The sequence below is a fragment of the Dendropsophus ebraccatus genome, chromosome 2 (genome assembly GCF_027789765.1).
Source record: "Dendropsophus ebraccatus isolate aDenEbr1 chromosome 2, aDenEbr1.pat, whole genome shotgun sequence".
NCBI classification, from domain to species: Eukaryota; Metazoa; Chordata; class Amphibia; order Anura; family Hylidae; genus Dendropsophus; species Dendropsophus ebraccatus.
In genome coordinates this window covers 146,646,049-146,663,856 of record NC_091455.1, presented here as the reverse complement: position 1 = coordinate 146,663,856, position 17,808 = coordinate 146,646,049, and the positions used below count along the sequence as shown (strand labels likewise).

Here is a 17,808-nt window from a genome sequence, read left to right as displayed (position 1 = left end):
GATTCCGTCTATTAGACGGCTTCCAATACTAAGTCGGGGCCTAGTGTTAGCCGGTATAAAATGGCTAACACTAACCCCCCATTATTACCCCAGTACCCAATGCCACCAGGGGTACTGGGAAGAGCCGGGTACCAGTGGTCCCGGAGCGTCAAAATTGGCGCTCCTGGACTGGGCGGCAGCAGGCTGGTAAGATTTAGGCTGGGGAGGGCCTAAACCAATGGCTCTTCCCACCCTGGTGTTACTAGGCTGCTGTTGTTTGGTTTTTAACCCGGCTGGTTATAAAAATAGGGGGGACCCTATGCGTTTTTTTTTTAATTATTTATTTATAAAAAAAAAAACGTTTTTATAACCAGCCGGGTTAAAAACCAAACGACAGCAGCCTGGTAACACCAGGGTGGGAAGAGCCATTGGTTTAGGCCCTCCCCAGCCTAAATCTTACCAGCCTGCTGCCGCCTGATCCAGGAGTGCCAATTATGACGCTCTGGGACCACTGGCACCCGGCTCTTCCCAGTACCCCTGGTGGCATTGGGTTCCGGGGATAATAATGGTTGGATAGTGTTAGCCATTTTATACCGGCTAACACTAGGCCCCGACTTAGTAATGGATTCCGTCTATTAGACGGCTTCCACAACTAAGTCTATAAAGTAAAGAAATAAAGACTAGACACAAGTTAAAAAAATTTTTTATTCAAATAAAAACACCCCCACACCCCTCATTGACCATTTTATTAAAGAAAAAACAACAAACAACCGCTGGTCATCGACGTAGTCCACGGAATCCGACGTAATCCACAGGATACCGATATCTGAAAAACAAAAAGGGAGAAACACACAAAAAACACACAAACAGGAGCACAACACCCATCATTGTGAGCGGTGTTGTGCACCTTACAGTATGCAGCATCTTTACAGATCGCTGCTTACAGTCTGGCCCCCAGGGGGTTAAGGGAGGATGTATTGCATCCCCCTTAACCCCTTGGGGGCCAGACTGATGTCAGACTGCACCCATCCCAGCAAGGAAGGGGTTAGGTGACCCCCCCTTTCTTGCTGGGAGGGGTGCAGTGCTGGGGAGGGGGTGGGGAGAGCTCTATACTCACCCCGATGTGTCCTTTTCGCTGGTCCACAGCACAATGAAGTGACTGTACTGGCTCTTTATATTTGCGCTCAGCCGATCAGCCAATCAACTGAACATATAATTCTAAATGTTTCTTCTAATAATGCTATTGTGATAACATAATTAGAAGAAACATTTGATGTTTTAATTAAAGTAAAGTGATGATTAGTACAGAATGCTCTATTACCGGGAATATGAATTAACGGCTTAATGGAGCTTCCTGTACTAATTAATATTTAATTAATAAAACACATTTTCGTTGAAATAAAATCAGTTTCGTTGTTCAATAATTTAATTTAAACGAATCCATCATTGTGCAATTAAATATACTGTCAAAAAATAAATATATATATATAAAAATACATTAATTTATATATATATTTATTTTAACAGTATATTTAATTGCAAAGTGATGGAATCGTTTAAATTTAATTATTGAACAATGAAAGGGACTTTATTACAACGAAAATGTGTTTTATCAATTCAATATATTAACCATGAGAGGCATCGGCATCGGCATACTGCAGAGGATCGCAAACCCCGGTAATAGCAATTCCTGTTAACTGTTTCCCTGCTTTCCCAGATGCATTCCAGAGGTGTTTGCATCACTTTCTTAAGATTTTATTTGTTATTTTTAGTTGAACCAGATTTCCAAGTAAATGACCGTATGTTTTCAGCCGCATGTCTATTTTTTCCCACGGCCGTAGTTTCATCCGCACATTTACAGCCGCATAGAAAATACAGCCGCACACATACATAGTGTGAACATAGCCTTAAACAGGACCCATTGACACCAAACCTTTTGCACAAATTCTGAAAAACTCTGAAACCTGCTGATTCTTTATAAGAAGAAAGCCATAAATCCATGTATAACCTCTCAGCATTGTCTGTTACAATATACAGTATATATCTCCACACTATATGTATCCAAAATCTAGTAGGGAGAAATGGGTAGAATTGCCGCAGAAACTAGTTCATAATAAATTGCTATGAAATGGATTTAGAATGTAAGCGCGAATAAGAGGTGACTGTTTGGACTGAGTATATGGAGATGTTTTGTAATCTTTGGAAATGCAAAAGGTGTTTATTTTCCTCAAAACGCCAACAAGTAACATAATGGCTTTTTAAGGGAACTGATCACACTGATAACTGCCTTGCTGGGGTATGAGTTATTCTGTGCTCTAACACTAGTCATCAGTTTCACATAGCCACCTCCACTGTCATTCTGTGTACCTCAGATTGTGCCCGCAGGTTCTCAGGAAATAAAATACAGTTCACTTTACCATTTCCTGTTTGTAGGCTGTCATTTGGACAAGCGTGCCAAAATGTCCTGCCAAATCTCTGCCCCTGATAGATGTATAAAGACTTAAAGCACTATGTAAACACACCTTGTCATTTACAGAATAAGGAAAGGTAACGTGATAGACAAGGGTTGTGTTCTGCATGCGCCTGTGTGTTTTAATGTCATGGGCTTTCTTCCAAGAGTGCACTTCAGACTTTGAGTATGTTATTTGACATTGGGAGATAAGGTAAAGTTTGTACCTAGTCAGAAATGGAACATTGGAATCAAGGACAATGTGTGTATTATGTAGTGATCTGTGCAAAATATTAGCTGCTATGGCTCCGTTGGAAAACGAGGACAATAAATATGTTTGTTACATAATCATGGAATGTGCCACTGAAACACAAAAGATTTTGAATAAAAATTAATCAGGGAATTCCATAAAATTGCCGGTAATGGCAGCTATCCATCCAGGCAGAATCTACATAAAACACACCACTGTATCGTAGGAAGGCTGGTGGGCATGTCATAAATGGCACATTACATCATCTGTAGCCAAATATCTGTATAGAGGAAATTTTACACATATTTCAGTTTAAAGGGAACCTTCCCCCCCCCCCCCCCCCGTGCCGGGGCAGAACCCGACTGACCCTCGCTAGAGACCCTTATACTTACCCTGAAGAACCAATTCCTGCTCCTGGAGCCGCTCCCGCTGCTGAGTTATCACCATTGGAAGCCCGGCGTGCGCGCATCAGAGATGAGTCCGATGCCCATAGAGAATGACGGCTCCATTCATTCTCTATGGGCATCGGACTCCTCTCTGATGCACGCACGCCGGGCTTCCGGCGGTGAGCAGGAGCTGGACTTCGTTCTTCGGGGTAAGTATAAGGGTCTCTAGTGGGGGGGTCGGCCGGACTCTGCCCTGAGACGGGGGGTGACAGGTTCCCCTTAAAGGGGAACTTAAGTAAAAAAATAAACGTCCAGCGTTTTTTTTTAGATTGATGTTACAAGATTACAATAATTGACTTTATAAAGTTTGACCACCTTAAATTCTTTTAAAGTGTCACTGTCATTAATTTTTTTTTTGCAGAAATCAATAGTCTAGAAACTTTGTACTTGGGTTTATTAGGCAAATATGCCATTATCTACATTTAAAAAGCCTTTTCCCAGGTCCCCCCTCCCTCCTTTCTGTCATCCACTGCTCATTATCAGGAAATCTCAACAGTTTTTTTTTATCAGTTGAATCCTGTCTGAGCTATGGAGAGGGGAGGGGGGAAGAGCGAGATTAGTCAGCAGCAGAAAACAGAGAACAAAGGATTACAGGGGGGGGGGAAGCAATTCAGAGTTCTATTCAGAGGTCAGTGGTGACATCAGAGGAGAGAGCCTGGTCATGTAGCTGTAACTTAACTCTTTGTTGTCCTGTTTTGGTGCCTCATCTCACTCTCTCCATACGAAAACCATTAAGACATGGGGAGAGCTTGAAACTGCTTTTTCATGACAAAAATTCATTTTTCGGCTAATAAACCCAATTACAAAGTTTCTTAAAATGGCCTGTACTATTAATTTCTGCAAAAAATATAAATAAATAAAATTTAATGACAGTGAAACTAAAGAACTTCTTTACTGTCAAAACAGGCGTGACAGGCAGGGAGCTGGGAACTAGTCATCTGGACCGTGACTAGCCAAGGCTCTCTGTCAGCACCCTCTGCAGGATGAACGACAGGAAAAGAGGCCAGTTCGAAGCCTCTTTTCCTGTTCCTAGTTCCCGGCTCCCTGCCTGTCTCGTGTGCTAGAATAAAAGACTTAGTTTCTGCAGCTATAGTTTCTACAGAAGACATAGAACACATGGTAAGGCAATGTTTTAACACGTGTTTCGGGTGCTGCTAGTAGCCTTAACCAGAAAATCTCAGTGATTGGTTCACTTTAAAGAGGACCTGTGGCATTTAAAAAATAAGCTGCTTGGTTGGTATTAGGAATGGTCCGAACCTGCCGAGGTTCGGGTTCGTACGAACCCGGACTCTCTGCAATGATTCCCGATGTCTTAAACCTCCGTGGAGAGGGTGGATACAGCGGGAGGACCGACTGGAAAACCGGGATACAGCCACAGCCATAGGCTGTATCCCAGTTTTCCAGGTGGTCCTCCCGCTTTATCCACTCTCTCCACGGAGGTGAAAGACAGCGGGAATTATTGCCGAGAACCCGGGTTCGTACGAACCCGAACCTTGATAGGTTCGGACCATCCCTAGTTGGTATATAAGGTGTGCGATCAGCTGTCTGCACAGATTGGCTTGTTAGGCGACAGACCAAGAACAAACATCTTGCAATTGAAACAGATGAAATCCATCCTTTCAAACTGGATACACCCATTCACGCTGACTGTTTCCTGGGGTGGATAGGATCTGCCATGCAACATATCACACAGCCGAATATGTTTGACATTGGTTAAACGAGCAAGTATTACCCTGCCCCCCCCCCCAATTCCCTGGGCTTGAACCCAATTGAAAATCTGCGGGAACACCTTGATTGTTGTGTTCTCTCTATAAATCCCCCCCCCCCCTTGCACCCCCAAGTAGTTGTTGACTCTTTTCAGTGATGACCACCCATTTGGCAGTATGCAGTGAACCCTTGGACTGTAAAGGGCATGGTAACCTTGACAAAAAGCATAAATCTAAGCAATCTTCCAATTCTGAATTGCTGGCGGCCGCTCAGTTAACAGTCTTTCTGCATGTTAGCATAAAGGGTACTGACACTAATGGCGTCGGTAGGTACGGCAACTAGACATCAATGACCAGAGCAGAAATGTGTCCTACTTATATGGCTATTATGTGAAAAGTGAATAATACTGATATCCTTAACCTTTTTTAACTTTTGACCCTTATTTTCTATTTAGTTCTGCATACGGGCTAGACTACATGTACAGAAGACAGTGCTGTCAATAAGTGTCCCACCCTTTCTAGCTCTTACTCAGGATAAATACATTTTTTACTCTATTGGTGAGTGATGAAATGCTTTGAGAAGATATTAATAATAATTAAGATTTTTTTTTTCATTGCCATTGTTTGGGATTTCTGGATTTCCTTCTCCCTTTTCATTTTTTTTTCCTCCTTCAGTTACTGAGCTATACATTAAAGTCATTGATACTTTGTAAGTAAGTAAGTGGTCAGGTCTGTGCTGATAAGAAGACTGCACATCTTAAAGTCTTCTGCCTTCGTTCACACTTCGCATCTTAGTGAAGACAGATGTAAGCCGTTTATATTGGACTGAATAATGTCTCTGTCTAAATTAAAGACTAATGATTTCTGTAGGCAGATAGAACTTTAAGTAGGAAAGCCCCTTTTAAATGATTAAAGGAAATCTTACAACTGTTATTCATGTGCCAAACTGTTGAGACTGTTAGATATCTATTACAACAGGGAGACACCTGGTACCTTTCATATATGTATCTGTGCTTCCAGAATATAGAAAATGCTTTCATTCTACAGTAAAATAAATAAATAAATAAATAAAAAAAAGAGTCGAAGAGGCTTTCCTGAGCTCCTGTAGCACAGCGAGCTGTAACACCCCCTCACTGCCCCCTCCCATACCCGATCCTGCTTGGGACTCAGCTTCCAGGTGTCAGTCAAGCAGGGAGGGGGGAGAGAGTCTGCAGCTATTCAGGAGCTTGGATAAGCCTCTTTGACTCTTTGTGCAGGAGAATAAAAGCATTTCTCTCCAACCTGGAAGCACAGCTGGATATATGAGAGGTGTCATGTGTCTCCTTGTTCTAACAGCTATCTAACAGTGTCAGCAGTTTGAAACATGAATTACAGTTGACAGATTTCCTTTAAGTTGTTATTTTAGGTAATAGAAGAGAATTATCTTGTTTCACCCAGTGGCATGCTCGTTTATTTATCATGTCTTAAAATGCAGCTTGACTGCTGCAGTACTATACACAGCTCGTGGATGATAGCTGCAGTGATTATGGAATATAAGTAGACCATTTTTTCTAACCATAGATAACTCCATCAAGACTTTATAAGGTTGCATTCACACGGTCCGTGTTCTACACGAAATACGGACGTGGAATGCCTGTAACAGACTTCTCCCCCCGCCCAGGCAGCATCTGTAACTAGATCACTACAAAGGGCTGTAATGCCTGTTGGGTTCTGACATACTTGACCAGTGATAATTGCTAGAACTGACTAACAATAGCAGACGTAAAACACCTTTACCTTTTAGCATCTCTCAAGTTCTCAGAGACTTAAAGGGGTATTCAGAGTTGTACTTTTTTATGTACTGATGTGCTTAGAAACAGCTAAGGCTTCAAGTCCTCTTGTGCTATTGTTCTGTTGCTGAGGTTTTAGTATAGTAGAAAATGGTAATAATATTCACATAACACTAGGATTTATTCACAGATTAATGGTTATTACATACTTTGGTCTAAATTTTCCCTGTGTCTTTCTTACACTTTGATTTTCTTGTTTTCAGAGCCAGGAATGTCTAAATCTGTAAGTGTCTCTGTATTCCTGAAGGGAAACTGTCCTCCAGCAGACCTCGAGGGAAGTGCAGTTGTTTCATACAGCACACCCACAGGTAACTATTCCGGTAGTTGGATAATAGTCTTATAGCCATTGGTTATCATTGTATTGGTGACACTGGTAACAGCATTAATATATCACTACCTGTAATGGAAGAATTATCTTTGGATATTTCATTGATATATGTAAAGGGAGTGAGGGGTCTGGAACTGCCAGTGAATTCCAGAATGAAAGGGTTCTATAGAATGCTGAAAACCCTTTGGCACTGCTCAGAGATTTCTTTTACTGGGATACTGCTCTGAAATTCTTGGCCTTTCTCTATTCGTATGTTCCAAGAAAGCTAACAATGCAATTGGTCTTCAAAAGAAACAGTATTATTGCTTTTCGGCTTTAGCTGTGAATGATGACTGTAGATAGAAGCCAATAATTTGGATGATGCGATTCAGGATGCACTCAAGGCATGTTGGTTTGGCTGTCCATGGCAAGCACTGCCCAAATGTTCCTCCTGAGTCTCAGAGATGAAAAGTTTCAAAAAAATATCCTGTTCAATAAATTAAGGAACAAGAGGCTAAGTATGCAGCTTAGAAGATATTTGTTAATGTTCCTAAGAGGCTGTTAAAAATTTGTGTATACACGTAAAAGTGATTCACAATGCTTACTTCAAATTCAATGCTTGTTTATTTGTTATTATTCATTTACTTGAATTATCTTTATTATGTCGCTTAAAAGGTCGCTAGACAGCTAAGAGAAGCATGCCATAGGGCTCTTCATACTTCTGCTCTTTGCTATTCACTTGAGAAGAGGTAGAGAGGTAGCTCCATTAGTGTGTGGCCTGCCTTTTTGAAGTTAGAGGAAACTGCTGACCTGGCTATCTAATGTAAACTTAAAGTGTAAGGGTTGCAACATTTAAAAGGTTAAGTGACTGACACCAACGGGATCACTGGTTTCAGTCATTAGCAGTGGTTGTCTGCTGCACATAACAGCAGATATCCCCTGTTTATGGATTGGGCTCAGCTCCTGAGCGCTTCTTCCCTGTCTAAGGGCCCATTCACAGAGTAATTTTCACAGAATTAAAATTGGAGACCACGCCACTGCACTTGACTTTTCAATTCTTTCACCGAGAGTGGAGGGCGCACGAGACATCCTATTCAATGAATAGGACAGGCAGAACTTCAAACAGAGTCCACTGGCTTACGGTTTTATGTTTATTATAATAAACCCCCTTAAAGTGTACAGGTCATTTAAAAAAATGAGACATTTCAAAAGTTTTGATTGGTCCGGATCCGGAGTGTTCAGACCCATACCGATCGGTAGAACGTCCTCTTCCCGCTCTGTGTTAGAAAAAACAGTTGGGCATATAATTGAACTCTATGGGGTGGAGAGATGAGGTGCTGCAGCATGCTCCTCTCCCTGCTCGTTCTCCCGATTGGTACAGGTGTGAACACTCAAACCCGGACTGATCAAAACTTTTGACATGTCTGTATTACATGACAGAAGTTTTTTATTTTTAAACGACAGTGACACTTAAGGTTGTGTAGAGCTATGGTTGTGCTTCTAAAACAGACTGACAAATATTAACTATTTCTTTATATTAGCAATGTCCAGTCACACGTATTTAGAAAAAATGTGTTATACCTTAGCAATATGCCTTCATTTGCTTAGGTAGAAAACCCCTTTGAAGAATTAAATCATAAAGATGTCCTATGGGCCTAACAATTACACTATGCAGTTTTTTGTATATATTTAAAAAGAATAAAAAATAAAAGTCACTGCCAGGCAAAGCAGTGTATGTTGGCAAAGTAAGATATTTGTATTTCTTTAATGCTTATACACGTTATTGTCTTTTACTACTTATCAAGTACAAAAGGTGCTCCAAGAATTTGTGTCCAGCAGTATGTGTACTGTAATGTTTAGTTATGTAACTGTCTACAGAGCTCTCAGCACACGGCGAGACCAACAGTTTAGTCTTTCATCAGTAAAACATCTGTGTTTTTTAAAGATTAGAAGGAGTATATTACCTGGAAAACATGCAAAGTAATTCACACATACTCTTATAGTTCACATAATCTATTTATATGTAAGAGTCTATTTTTTTTTATCAGATAATTTTTATTAACATTTTTTCCCTTTGGTAACTGCAGTAACATGTTTTTTGTTATCCCCCTCAACAACAATCACCCAAAAGTACAGAACTTACAAAATAACATTTTGTAATAACGTTCATAGATCCGATTTAAGTGGTGAGCAACTAAGCACCTTCTAGCGTGTCTATGTACGGAGAAACAGGGAACCTAGATATATACAAGAAAACCGTTTACATTGCAGCAACTTAGGGAAGCTGTACAAGTAGGGGAAGATCTTATATTTATTCTATCAAGATTATCTTCTATGACCTCTCATACCCCTCCTCAAAGCTCTTCCACGGGCAATTATGTTTACTATTATGTTGCTGAGATAACAAGAGGAATGCTTCCATGAATGTCCGTCATATAGCTTCCATGAGCTTTGATGAGTGACCCCATATAGCTTCAAATTTAGACATAGCTTTACATTTAGTATATACACCCTTTTCTAGACATAGAAGATTATTCATTCTAGCTTTCAACTCTGTAACAGTCATTGTTTCCGGGTGGATCCAGTACTGTGCTATGAGTTTCCTGGCTTGGTATAAAAGTCTACATATAGCCAGCTCTGTGTCAGTGGGCCTATCATCGGATGTGACCATTCCCAACAAGCAAGGTAGTGGCTCCAAAGGAATATTAATACCATATACTTTTCTGATGAGAGCAACCACCTCTCTCACTATTGTTCTTTCTCCCTGCAAACCCACATTAGATGTACAATGTGAGCATCATCCTCCCCACATTAAGGACGTGTAGCATCAGATCTGACACCTATTCTATGTAAGGATTTAGGCGTTCTGTAGACCTTATGAATTAGATATAATTGGGAAATCCTATGGGCCTTAGAGACTGCCAGCTTAGATGTAAGTGCCAACACCTCCGACCACTGCTTTCCAGTAATCGACCCTATATCTAGTTCCCATTGGGCCTTAATTGTTAAAGGGGTTATCTAGTGCTACAAAAACATGGCCACTTTCTTTCAGCGACAACACGACTCTTGTCTCCAGTTCAGATGTGGTTTGCAATTAAGCTCCATTCACTTCAATGGAACTGAGCAGCAAAACCCCACCCAAGCTGGAGACAAGAGTGGGGCTGTCTCTGGAAGAAATTGGCAATGCGTTTGTAGCGCTGGATAACCCCTTTAGGGGTCTCTCCTCATGGTAGGCATGCAGTAGCTCCCTATACACCTCAGAAATTAGCCCTTTTGTCTCAGTACCCTTAAGGACAGTATCCAGTAACAGGTGTGCCAACATTATTGGGGGGACACCACCAAACTGGGTTTCCTCTGCATGCCTAAGCTAAAGATATTGGAAAAACATATTATGAGGAAGGTCCAGTTCAGCTTGAAACTGAGCAAAGGACTTAAAAGAACCATCATCATAAAGTTGCGGTAGAGTGCAAAGTCCTTTACCTTCCCAGAAGGTGACCCCTTCCAAGTCATGTAAATGTGGAAAATTGGAGTTGCCCCATAAGGGAGTATACTTTGTATGATATAGACAATTTAAAAATGTCTTGATCTGTACCCACACCTTCCTTAACGTAGGGAGCAATGCTGGCACATCTGGTGGTCGCGTTTGAGCAGCAATTTCTAACAAATATATCAGAATCATTTCTCCTGACATACTTTGGAAAAGGGTTCCAGTGGGAGCCATTCCGTCCGATGCACCCCAGCCCCTAAGTTGCTGAAACTGGGCCGCAAGGTAATATAACTATGGTTTTGGTACTGCCAGTCCTCAGTTTTCTTTGCCTCTTTGGAGAGTATTTAATCTAATCCTAGGGATCCTACCATCCCATATAAGATCTCTAAATAATGCTTGAATTATGTGCCGGCACCCACACGGGGGCATTATGTAGTAAATGTAAGAATTGTGGCATTAAAATAATTTTTGTTAAATTGGCCCTCCCAACCAAAGACAGAGGCAGTTTCCGCCAGATCCTTATTTTATCTCTAGACCTATCTAAGAGGGGATTTAGGTTAAGAACTAAATACTTAATAATGTTATTGCAATTTGTATCCCCAAGTATCTAAACTGAGACACGATAGGGATACCCAATGTCTCCACCTCTACCTTTGAAAGAAGGGGATCAAGAGGAAGCAATGCGGACTTGTCCCAATTTATTAACAACCCTGAATATTTCCCGAAGGTTATGAGATTCATGACTACCGGCAAAGAGCGAACAACATCTCCCAGAAAGAGGAGCATATCATCTGCATAAAGGGCTATACTATCCTCCATGCCTGAAGCCCACAACCCCCTCTGACAACCTAATCATCTTTGCTAATGGCTGGATAGCGAGCACAAAAAGAAAAGGGGAAAGAGGGCATCTTTGTCTTGTGTGGGGAAAAGACTCAGATAATAGCACATTTACCCTGAGTCTTGCAACAGGCTCCGAATATAGGAACCTGACCCATGATATAAATACAGGTCAAAGCCTCCATACCCTCAAGAACCTGCCACATATACTCCCACTTGACGCTGTCAAAAGCTTTAGCAGCATTAAGTGAGAGAATGGCGCGAGACCCTCCCTCCCCCTACCTTTGGGCCTGCAACTTAAAATAGAGCCTCCTTATGTTATCAGCAGTGGATTTACCTGGCATGATGCCTGTCTGGTCTCCATGTACTAATCTGGAGATAACTGTAAGGAGTCTGTTAGCCAGCGCTTTTGCCAAAATTTTCACATCCCCACATAAAAATGAGATCTAATATTCAATCACTAATGTGGTGAAACCATAATGCTCTATGAATTTAACATTAGTCATGTAACAATAAAAATCACCAATTACCTTTACCTGATGTGATTGAGGTCCATACTATGTAAGTAGGGCTGTCTGCTATTGCATTGTTGTTCATTGTTAGGACTAGTGTAAACAAATATATATAAATATATATATATATATATATATATATATATATATATATATATATATGTAATAGGACCCCATTAAGGTGCATAGGGTCATTTTGTACTTCCATATTATTCTAAGCTGAAGAGGCAGCTTGTAATCTGTATTCAATTGGATACTGTTATGCAATGTTAGATTTAAACTCCTTGGCACGATTCTATGTGGCTCAGCAGTTGTACGCTTAGCACAGGCCACTGTAAACATATATGTTTGAGATACAGCTGTCGCCGGCTCTTGCTGGTTTAGCGCCAGTATAATACAGATGACACTGCTGCAATGGTTATGGTGTTTTAACACCCCGTTAACCACAATTTGTAATAACCATGGTATCTCAGCAGTTAGACCAGTGTTTCTCAACCTTTTCAAGCCAAGGACCCCCATGTGATGAGATGTTCCAGTTGAGTGCCCCCAAGGTTGCGATCTGATATAAATAAGAATTAGATCATACTGCTGCCATAGGCTCCATATACAGTCTCTTTCAACAGTTGATCAGATTGGATCCCCCCATAACATTATGTCTGATCTGTAAGCTCCAGTGATACTACTAAAGTAATGTCATATAATAATGCCCCTTTTCTCAGTAACAATGCCCCCTGTAGTTATTAATAATGCCACCTGTAGACAGATATAGTACCCTCTGTAGTCATAAACAATGACCCCTATAGCCATTAATAATGTCCCTGCCACAATAACAATGCCCCTTGTAACCAGATATGACCCCTGTAGTTAGAGGCAATGCTTCTTGTAGGCACATATGTCCCCTTTACACAGAAATGCCCCATGAGGCCAAGTATGCCCTTTTAGTCAGATACAATGGCACCTGTATCCTGGTATGTCTACTGTAGTAAGTTATGCCCCATTCAGCCAGATATGATACTCATAGCCAATAGCCAGCTTTACCTCTTATAGTCACTGCATCCAAATTTAGCCCTTATAGCTAGGTAGTTCCATTGCAGACAGATATGCCCCTTATAGGCAGGTATGCCCCCTGCAGCCAAATATGACAATTGTAGCCAGGTATGTCCCCTGCAAACAGATGTGCAGTTGCTTTTTTAAAGTAACCTACCCGCCCCCCCCCCCCATGCTTCCCATGTACCCCATGTGGTATGTGTACCGCAGGTTGAGAAACGTGAGTTAGGCCAATGCCAAAGTCTCTCTCTTCAGGTTACTGATTTCCACGATTTTTGTATAGTGCCGCAAAATAAAATGTTAAGAGCTTCCCCTTTCCATCCTGCCTCTGCTCCCTCAAAAGCATCTGCATACTTTATTTAAAAATGGAGGAGGCCTGCCACTTCATCAGACTCTGGGCTCCAATAGCCATAAAATAGAGGTAAAAGTCTGGGCAAGCTAGTCCCCCCTCTCCTTCCAATTGTGTTAAGACCATATAATCAAACAAATGGTTTTCCCTGTGTGCTTCTGGCAGTGCCGAAGATATAAACCACACAGAAAAATCAAAAACTAATAAAGAAGATACAAATATTGAAGCTTACTGACAAAGAAGTGTGCTATATAAAATGTGTACCAGGCTTTTTCTGTAAAAAAATAAAACAAAACATATACAGGTCAACCATGTTCATGCTGTGTGACCCCACAATCTCAGATTTGTCCAGTGTGCTAGAAGGTTGTTTTAGTTTTACGTTTAACAATACTGTAAAGCTAATAGAAAAAAATGAAGGTACACGGTTAAGGTAGTCAGTGACAGGACTTGTCACTGACTGATCAGGACCCCCGCAGAATGGCTGCGGGCGTCCCGATCACTTGTACTGACAGGCGGGGGTAAACCACTGTCGGATTGTCCTTAGACATAGGGGTAGATTTATCAAACATGGTGTAAAGTAGAACTGGCTCAGTTGCCCCTAGCAACCAATCAGGTTCCACCTTTCATTCCTCACTGACTCTTTATAAAATGAAAGGTGGAATCTGATTGGTTGCTAGGGGCAACTGAGCTGATTTCACTTTATGGGGGAGATTTATCGAACATGGTGTAAAGTAAAATCGGCTCAGTTGCCCCTAGCAACCAATCAGGTTCCACCTTTCATTCCTCACAGACTCTTTATAAAATGAAAGGTGGAATTTGATTGTTTGCTAGGGGCAACTAAGCCATATTCACTTTACACCATGTTGGATTAATCTCCCCCATAGAGTCTGCTCTCAGGCAGACTCTATTAACAGATCGCTGATAATACTGATAAGTGCTATGACAAAACATTCATCAGTATATGCAGTCAGAGCATTGCATATATAAGTCCCCTAAGGGACTTATGTATGCAATGCAAAATGTTTATACATTTTTTTTTTTACACATTTTTAAAAAATCCATAATAAAATGCTTTTCCCATTATACAAATAAAAATAACAAAAAAATATTAAAAATAAACATATTACATATTGTAGCGTGTGAAATTTGTCCGAATCCTAAAAATATAACAATATTGTTCCTGCACGGAGAACGGTGTAAATGAAAAGTGAAAAAAAACACCAGGACTGCTGATTATATATTAGAAAAAAAATAATTAAAACAATCCAAATTTTTGTCTTGCACCAATATGATACCAATAAAAACTAGAGATCATGGCGCAAAAAATACACCCCAACCAGCCTTGTAGGTGGAAAAATAAAAGTGCTATGGTTCTTAGAAGGCGGGGAGGAGAGCACTGCTAAAGAAAGCGACTGGGACAGGATATCTATAAAGGCCTGTGATATATAGTACATTGTATGGGTTATTTATAAATGTTTTTTACTTATTCACTCAACAGACCAATAAAAATAAGCAAATGACATAGAAGCCAACATAGACAAAAGCAATAGCAATACATTTAATGAACAGGTGGCAGAAGAAAGGGAGAAATTACTGTACAAGAAATTACACATTGTAATTGTGTTCTCTTTTTGTGGCATTATGTGATATTTGGTTATTAAATAGATAAATATGAACTTTTTATATAATAAGAATAAATGGGCTTAATGCCATTTCAGAGCCAAAGGGCAGTAATATAGTGTTATATGATCCAGTGGACACATTGAGTATTCCAGCTAACATTATTATGGCTTTATTAAGCTAGCTTCCGCCTGTCAATAAAAGCTGTATGTACAGTAATCTTGCTTTGTATAGGTCTGCATGGCTAGAGGGGCTGAGTCTGCATTGAAGAGAAATGCACTGCAGATTTCTCAATATGTAAAAGTTGTTCGCAGCCTATTTACCTCATCTTTCTGTAGCTTATTAAATTTCCATTTAGTAGCTAATCTTTATTGGATTAACCATTTTCCAATGTTATATGCTATTTTCCAGCTAAAGTGCCCTAAAGTTTACACAGCTGTTCTTTTATTAAACATTTCTTACCTTTTTGTGATTTTTTTTTACCCCTTTTGCTGCCTGTGACTTTAGAACTGAACCCTGAAGGTAAGAGTAATAGACAATAGACCTTGGCTGTTTATTCAAATTTAGACCTTTGTAGCTAAACAGCATGCATTTAATATTTATGTATGTATTTATTCAAGAGCATGGTAAATCCTTTGGAAAATATCCCATCTCATTCTTTACCGAAAAGCGTATTCCAGTCCCGTATGTGGCATTTAGTCATGAATGCCCCGGACTGACAGAAGTGTTCAAAAGGTGTAACCAACAATGAGGTTATAAAGTGCTTTAGCTGCATGTAATGAAGCTGTTGGGGGGAGAGAATTTGTTGGCTTTGGCTCCAAGGGAAAGTAGCTCATGATTCGAGTCATCCACCATATCTGAAAAGTAAAAAAACGTTCTCTGGGACTGGACATGAACCATAGCAGCTGTCAAGCCCTCGGGAAAAGCTGGGTGATATAAGAAAGTTACCACAGGGAATAGTGTAGAGAAATGTAGTTTGGAAGAGCAGGACCACTATACATGTACATTTTGTGGGACCAAGAAGACGTGGGACAATCAGGGAGAGGTTTTAAAGCCCAAAGTAGATAGGATGGATCAGGGCCATCCACAGTTTTTCTATTGCAGTCCATTTGTTGTGTGGGAAAGGAGCTGACTAAGATACAGGTGATGGAGGCGAGTTGCCCATTATTACCTAGCTAACAGCTAAGCCTCTGTGAATTTTGCCAGTGTGCATCACTGTTCTACAGATGCAGTGGTATAGTTCTTTTATATATAGTTCTTTTAAAACCCGTCATTGTTTTTAGAGATCGGTACAACTGAAGCATGTATGAGTCCGATCGTCAAGCATTTAAATACTGGTGGCTGAAGAAGTTGGATGCAGCCTTAGGGAGTCCTTGAAAATATGGATACCTCCTATGGCATGCTACGATTAAGGTCTGTATAGACCGAAATGAGTCAGCGACTACCAGGTTTTACTGTTTGGTGTTTTTGTATTTTGCTTCAAATAAAGAATTAGCATCGCACGGCTGAGGTACAGGACTTTCCTTGCTACTTGTTTCTGGTGAATTTTCTTCCTATGGCTGTAGCCATTTTTTTCAGGCAGCCCCAGGGCTGCATCCAACTTCTTCAGCCACTATTATCCAAATGCTGAATGATTGGACTCGAGCATGCTTGAGTTGTGCCCATCTTTAATTCTGTCAGCATCCTCCTTCACTCCAAGGCGGGTAAAACAGGCGCAGGTCCAAGGGGTAATAGTGATATAAAATATCATAAAATTTATGCCAGTGACACAACGCATTTCGAGACCGGTACGGTCTCTTTATCAAGTGTCTAATCAAGAGACCGGACCAGTGTCGCTGGCATAATTCTTTTAATAAATTTTATGATATTTTTTATCACTATTACCCCTTAGACCTGCGCCTGTATTACCCGCTTTGGAGTGCAGGAGGATACTGACTGTCTTTAATCCCTGTGGGGATTAGTCGGGAGTGGCTGCGGTTCATTCACATCTATCAGTAAGAGTTGTGTCTTACACCAGAACAACCTAATCAGGTGAGAGTTCTATGTGCTTACTTTCACCACTTCAGCCCTGTCTGAATTACGTTATGGAGCGCTGTCTTAGATTTTGCATCTTTAATTCTGTTATATAATATAATACAATTGGAATATATCTAGGAATTTTACTCCTTAGGATTTCTATCTTACCATAGTACATCCTATAACTACTTTCTCCTTCTCTGGACCACTTGTCTGGTTTTTAGCTTGTCTTTCTTTATTATATGAAACTATTTAGCAGCAAAGCATATTAGTCTATGTGGCCAGTGGTTACAAAATTAAAAATGTAACAATTAAATATGGTTGTGATATCCATGGGTCCCTGCACTTACTAGAGCGAGCTGCCTATACAAATTCTGGTTATGACACAAAATTGTAAATTTGCCAGTTACCTTTTCTTCTAGTCGTCATATACTTTTTGTTTTTGTCAGGGCTTCCATGAAAAATGTTATGTCACATATTTTTGGGAATTCATCTCACCTTTTCTGACTACAGATATTTTTTTCCTCACCTGTGAACGGACTGTATTCATTATATAGGTTCTGCAGACAATAGGTAGGCAATGTATTCCAAGGATCATGTCACTGACTGTCGAAGTGTGACACCCAGCTGGCTCTAGTATACAGTTAATATGCTTTAGTTAAGATCAGCAGATTGTGGAGTTTTTTTTCAGGGTTCATTGACAGTCTCATGAGGGCCTCCAGTTCTGCAATTTTAGAATGCGATGTGAATCTACCATGCAGCTCTATGCTGTTGGGACGGTAAGACGTATTACCCTGCGCTTAACAACTCAGCACTTCTCTATCTAGAAGCCTTGCATGGGAGATGCTTTCACCTCCTTCTGCCAATGACCTGTGCTATACAGAGAAGCATTTTTCACCAATCGGGGGTCTTGATTGGATAGCAGATCCTGGCAGCCTATCTTGACCACAGCCGGGATCACCTCTCTGACAGAT

At 40.6% G+C, this 17,808-nt stretch overlaps 1 protein-coding gene across 2 annotated transcripts in view; it reads left to right on the top strand.

Moving 5' to 3' along the window:
* Nucleotides 1-17,808, top strand: part of BBS9 (Bardet-Biedl syndrome 9) — a 254,546-nt gene that overhangs the window by 117,764 nt on the left and 118,974 nt on the right. For both annotated transcript variants that reach the window (XM_069958443.1, XM_069958444.1), the window contains 2 exons: nucleotides 5,286-5,388; nucleotides 6,863-6,967. In XM_069958443.1, the coding sequence (XP_069814544.1) occupies nucleotides 5,286-5,388; nucleotides 6,863-6,967 (208 nt within the window). The remainder of the gene's footprint in view (nucleotides 1-5,285; nucleotides 5,389-6,862; nucleotides 6,968-17,808) is intronic.